Source organism: Emiliania huxleyi (genome assembly GCF_000372725.1).
Source record: "Emiliania huxleyi CCMP1516 unplaced genomic scaffold EMIHUscaffold_237, whole genome shotgun sequence".
In the NCBI taxonomy this organism is placed as follows: domain Eukaryota; phylum Haptophyta; order Isochrysidales; family Noelaerhabdaceae; genus Emiliania; species Emiliania huxleyi.
The window spans coordinates 176,777-182,334 of record NW_005200272.1 but is presented as its reverse complement, the minus strand read 5'-3'; the positions used below and the strand labels follow the sequence as shown (position 1 = coordinate 182,334).

The window sequence follows — 5,558 nt, the reverse complement described above, 5'->3', positions numbered from 1 at the left end:
TCGCTGCGCCTCTACCAACCTGCGGCCGGCCCGCGGCCCGCGCCCTCCCCTCCCTCCCGCCTCACCGGCCGGGTGGCCGAGCAGGCGTCATCGCCGTCGCCGGCCTCCTGATCAACGACTACGACGAGATTGCGAGGCAGGGCCCGCTGCACGGCTTCGGCTTCTGGACCTGGTGCGCGGTCCTCAACAACGCGCTGGGCGGGCTGCTCGTCGCTGTCATCATCAAGTGCGCTAGCACACGCCCCGAGCCCCGCTGGGCCCCGCTGGCCCCGCTGGCCCCCGCCCGGCGCGCCCACCCCGTGCATGCTTCGCCTGCTTCAGGTACGCCGACAACATCCTCCGCTCCTTCGCGCAGGGCCTCGCCATCGTCTCGGGCGCCGTGGGCTCGTACCTGCTCTTCGACTTTCAGATCACGGCGCAGTTCATGCTCGGCGTCGTGCTCGTCATCGGCGCCGTCTTTCTGTACGGAGCCCAGGCCAGCACACCCACCGAGCTGTGCGAGCAGCTGGCGCTCAGCTGCCTCGCGAGCGTCGCCCCCTCGCGAGGCGACAGCGCCCTCAGCGACGCCAGCGCGGACGCGCCGCTAAAGCCGGCTGCGTATGCGTCGGTGCAGCCAACGGAACCGCACACGGCAGACGAGGTGGAGGAGCCCTGACTGACCTCGCCAGGAGCTCGCCCGCCGGCGGTGGCCGCAACGGCAGCAAAGCACCACGACCCCTGCAGTGCGGGCCACGCGACCCCCGCGCTGCATCCCCGCGCATGCCGCTGCGCCGATCAGCACGAGGTTTGTGTGCATGTGGTTGCAGGAGCTCGCCGCCGCGCGCCCCCCTACTGCTGCCTTGTGGACTCTACCTGTGTGTAATGGGGGGAGTTGATTGTGCTGACAAACAATGACGTGTGAGTGTGAAGTTGTTTGGTATGCAAATCGATCTAAAAATATCTCTCATTGTGCTGAAACCCAACCCCAGCAGCAGGGCCAGGGGTAGGAATCCTGGGACCTAGCAGCCGAAACGCGAAAACCGACGGAGGCGGCGGGCCCAGACTCTCTTACAACGGATGGTTTTAAAGAAACGGTGCCGCGGCGCCGACTCTTTGCGCCGCGATCGCGGTCTGCCGGAGTCACAGCAATGACGCTCAAGGCGGGCGAGGTCCGAGCGTACCTGCTCGCCAACGGCGTCACGAAAGCTCAGTACGACAAGGCGGAGGGGAGGGGCCTCTCGGGCTTGCAAGAGCTGGCGGAATCGGTGAACTGCACGCTCAAGGACGAGGAGACGGTGCGCATGGCTGTCGCGGCGGCCAGCGCAGAGAAGAAGGCGACGACTTCGGAAGCGGCCCTCACGCCGCTCACGGCGGAAGAGCGGAAACGCTTCGCAGCCGCGTTCGAGCACTTCGACAAGGACAAATCTGGGGAGCTTGACGTCAAGGAGTTTCGAAGCGCGATGCTCGACAGCGGGATGTGTCCTTACCCGTACGAGCAGGAGGAGCTTTTCAAGACGGCGGACATGGACGGCTCGGGCACCATCACCTTTGAGGAGTACTGCCACTTCATCCAAGTCTACCGCGCAAAGCAGAGCTGGTGGGAGCGCATGATGGAGTCGATGACGGACAAATTCATGCCCAAGCCCTCGTACCTCACCAAGACAGCGGCCAGCGCCGCGGAGCTGCATTAAGCACCGGCGACATGCACCCGCTGCAGCGGCGGTCGCAAGCGCGGTCCCGTGCCGTCTTTGGCGCGCGGTCCGTTGTGCGGCCACGCGGTGGGAGCTCATCGCTCTGCGAGCTCGACCCGGCACGAGAACCCGCGGTCTGAAGCCCTCTCTCCGTTGATAGTGTCTGTCTCCATCTCCGCGTCCGAGAGCTCCACGCGCGCTCTCTCTTATTTCTCTCTCTCGTCTCTGTCTGTGTATTCGTAACACTTAACTTTTGTCGTGCGGACGAGTCGTGGAGCGATTCTAAAATCAGGTCTGCCACTGGGCGGACATCGGCCGTCCCTCAGTGCTTCCAGCCTGCCCGCTTGAGTTTCCTCAAATTGGCTCGAATTTTGCTTTAAAAAAAAGAATAGCGCCGATCGCGACGGCTGTCGTCGGGGCGCCGGCAGGTGCCGCGCACAGAGGGTGCCACCGGACCGTCCGACGCGCGCCCGGCGGAGCCTTCGTCGTCCACGGCGGGCCGAACACCCCCGCGTCGCTTCTCGGCGCATTGGAGAGCAGAGGAAGCTGCTGGCGTCGCCGCTGGGATCGGCGGCGGCGCCAGCAGCGTTCTCGGATCTGAAGCCGACTTTGAGCGCCGATCGATCGATCTGAGGGCTGGCCGATGGGTGGCGCTGGGACATCGCCGCCGCCGCGGAGGCCGGCGGCGACCAGAGGAGCGGTTGGGGCGCGTGGCGCATATGTTACCTGCCAAGTGAGCATTCAAGTGTGCTTCGAGATTTATTCGAGATTTGAAACTTAGATGTCCGTTTTCAGTGGGGAGGTGGCAGACCTGATCTTAGAATCGCTCCGTGGCGACTCTCGGTCTCGCGCTGCACGCGCTGCCGCTGGGACGTGCGCACGTGGCACGTGACGAGGACGTGGGACCTGGGTCTGCCCGCCTCGGCGCCTGTCCGCTCCGCTGGCGTTGAGCCATCGCGGCGGCCAACGAACGCACAAGTTTAAAGTATTTCGCCCTTTCCGCAAGTGCCAAGACCCTGTGACGTACGCGCGGATACTCTCTATACACGCGGTGACCGCGTTCTACTCTCGCTCTCGTCTCGCGTGCGCCAGGGGAAGAGACTCACACACCACTCACCACACACCAGTGTCTCTGCTAGCTCAACTTCTAGCTCTCAGGACGCGGGACCTGGCGCCTCGCCGTCCCCGTCGGCGCCTTCACTAACGGCGCTATCCGCATCGACGTCGATCTCTACCCGGCGGCCACGCTCATCGTAGTTGGGGTCGTCCCGCTTCGACCGCGCGTCCAGCACGGCCTGCACGTAGCCGACGCCCAAGCCGAGGGCGGTGCCGACGAGGAGCAAGGTGAGCTCGTCCTGCTGGAAGATCGGGTGCAAGAGGCCCTCGAACTCGCGCGGCGAGAGGCGGCGCAGGTTGGTCTTGAGCGTGTCCTGCTGGGCGCGACGGAATCAGCGCTGCGCCGGAGCCCACGGGGTGCCATGCGGGAGGGGCGCGGTGCGAGGGAGTCGGCGGCGGAGGGAGTCGGGGAGTCGGCGGCGGAGGTGCGCGTGTGGCCGCGGGCGGTACCGCCTTGAGGCAGAGGGCTCGATGTGCTCTCGGCGTGCTCTCGGCGTGCTCTCGGCGTGCTCTCGGCGTGCTCTCGGTGCGGCGCCTTGAGGTCGAGGGCTCCGTCGATGTAGCCGTGGGCGAGCGGCAGCTCGCGCGGCAGCAGCTGCAGGATGCGCTCCGAAGCGCGCTCCTCGAGGCCACGCCAGTGCGCTGCGCCTCCGAACGCCGTCGGGTCTGAGCCGCTGTAGACGACAGCCTGAGCGAGGGCGAGCGGCGCAAGGGCTGTCCGGGCGTGGTGCGGGAGAGGCGGCGGGTGCGTGTGCTGGCTTACCGCGGCGCCGGACATGAACTCGGAGGTGCGAGCGCGGAGGAGCGCGGCGAACTTTGGACCCCCCGAGCCGTGCAGCACGCTGTCCCAGATCGACTCGGAGGAGAGGAGCTTCTCCGTCATCGCCTGCGTGCGATGAGGGGTGTCACGCCGCTCCTGGGTGGCTCTGCCTCAGCACCGCAGGGCGCGCCTCCGCAAACTCCTCGGACACCTCGTGCTGCCGCTTCAGGAAGAGACCTAGGGAGAGGCGTCGCCGCAGTGCGTCCTCCCGCGCCACCCGCGCGGCCTCCCAACGCCGGGAGCCACCACGCCGGGAGCCACCTTGCACGACCCTCGGCCCGAACTAGCCCTAACCCTAACCCTAGGAGCCACCTTGCACGACCCACGGCCCGAACCGCGTGGGCTCGACGGGCTCGAAGATGAGCTTGAGCGCGAGCCAGTTGGTCAGATAGCCGACCACCGCGCCGCCGACGGCGAGGGTCCACGCGCGCTCGTACAGGAGCCAGATCAGCATCTGCACGACGCCTGGTGGCGGCGGGTCGGGGGCGTGCGAGAGAGGCGGCGGCCCCGGGAGCTCGGCAGAGCGGCACGAAGCGTCCGCACGCTACCCTGTGGGAGGCTCACCGAGTGCGCAGCCAAACGAGAAGCCAGAGTTGACGAGGAACGCGAGCTCCGCCTGGAAGGGGGGAGGGGGGAGGGCTTGGGAGGGGGAGGCCGCCCCGCCGCGCCACGTGCGGCGGCCGCGCCTTGCCGCAGCGCTGGAAGAGGTCGATGAGCAGCTGCTTCTCGCGCACCATCCCGCCAACCTAATCACTCCCACACTTCATCATTCAATCGGTCATGCAGATCCTTCTCGCGCGCCGCCCGCCGACCACGATCTCGTCGAAGTCGACCAGCTGCCGCACGTTCGCCTGACCGCGCGCGGGTGGGGCTTACGCACCGCAGAGGGGCCGGCGCGCCCCGCGCATGCCTCGCCTGCATGTCGCGAGTGAGGCCCGCGACGAACCGGTGCCGGAGCGCAAGCAGCTCCGCCTGCCGAGATCACCCGAGATCACCCGAGGTCACCCGAGGTCACCCGAGGTCACCCGAGAGTACGCGGTGGCGTGGACGAGAGCTCCGCCTGCTGCGCCGGATCGAGGCCCCGCAGGACGGCCTTCCCCGCGCCGACGGCGCCTTGCGCGGCGCCCGCGGGCGCTATGTCGGCCACGATGTCTTCGGCGATCCGGTCGACGCCTGGCACGGGACGGGTGGCACCTTTCGCACAGCGCCGAGCACAGCCGCGACTAGCTCTGTGCTGCAGCCGCACCGGGGCTGAGCAGCGAGGCGAGCTTCCCCGGGGAGAGGCGCCGGAAGACCACCTCGACGTCGACCAGCTTGTTGGTGACCAAGTCAGTGATGCGCGCCGCCATCTCGCCCGCCTTTGCTGGCACGATCCCCTGCCACCCGATCCAGCCCAGAGGCTGGTTCGGGTACGTGCGGAGCCGCAGCCCTCCAAACTCGACGGGGTAAAAGATCATGTCCACGGCAACCTTGTTGGTGAGCCAGCCGACGGCGCCCGCAAAGAGTGGAATCGTCAGGTACTGCCACCAGCGCGAGCAGAACCGGCGCGCCGCCGCGGACAAGGCGAGCGTCAGCGCAGCACGGCGCTTACCGTTCCGCCACAACCGGACCGCCGACCAAGCTGGCCAGCAGACGGCGAGCGTCTGGAGCAAGAGCAGGCCGAGCCGGCCGCCGCGACCCGCCACGGCTAGAGCCGCAAAGGCGCCGCCGACGACAGCCGACCGAACCAGCCCACGACCTGCTGCGCCGTTGGCGGCGGACAGGAGCGGCGGACCGCCCGCTCGCTGCCAACGGACCGCGAGCGGCTGGCCAGCCAGCAGCGGCGTTGCGGCGGTTTTGGTCACCAGCGTTCGTGGCGCGAATGATGGATGGCAGCGGGCACCGCTTGCGACGTGTGGCGTCGGCGATAAGGCGAGTGCAGCGGCGAGCACGCTCGCGCCGATCACCGACAT

General features: G+C 67.8%; 2 protein-coding genes across 2 annotated transcripts in view; one reads left to right on the top strand and one right to left on the bottom strand.

Annotated features, from left to right (window-relative positions):
- The window catches only part of EMIHUDRAFT_115029 (hypothetical protein), a gene marked incomplete at both ends in the record, with an annotated part of 14,659 nt that extends 12,989 nt beyond the window's left edge, over positions 1 to 1,670 (top strand). The window contains 3 exons of the mRNA XM_005779095.1: positions 85 to 226; positions 322 to 640; positions 1,140 to 1,670. Coding sequence (XP_005779152.1) covers positions 85 to 226; positions 322 to 640; positions 1,140 to 1,670 — 992 coding nt within the window. The remainder of the gene's footprint in view (positions 1 to 84; positions 227 to 321; positions 641 to 1,139) is intronic.
- Positions 1,671 to 2,656: 986 nt separating this feature from the next.
- Positions 2,657 to 5,558, bottom strand: EMIHUDRAFT_468987 (hypothetical protein; the record flags this gene model as incomplete). The annotated part of the gene is made up of 10 exons (XM_005779094.1): positions 2,657 to 3,100; positions 3,322 to 3,474; positions 3,550 to 3,672; positions 3,725 to 3,783; positions 3,919 to 4,071; positions 4,171 to 4,222; positions 4,278 to 4,352; positions 4,419 to 4,457; positions 4,697 to 4,779; positions 4,853 to 5,558. 10 exons carry the CDS (start codon positions 5,556 to 5,558, stop codon positions 2,825 to 2,827), a joined length of 1,719 nt encoding a protein of 572 aa, XP_005779151.1. The 3' UTR covers positions 2,657 to 2,824.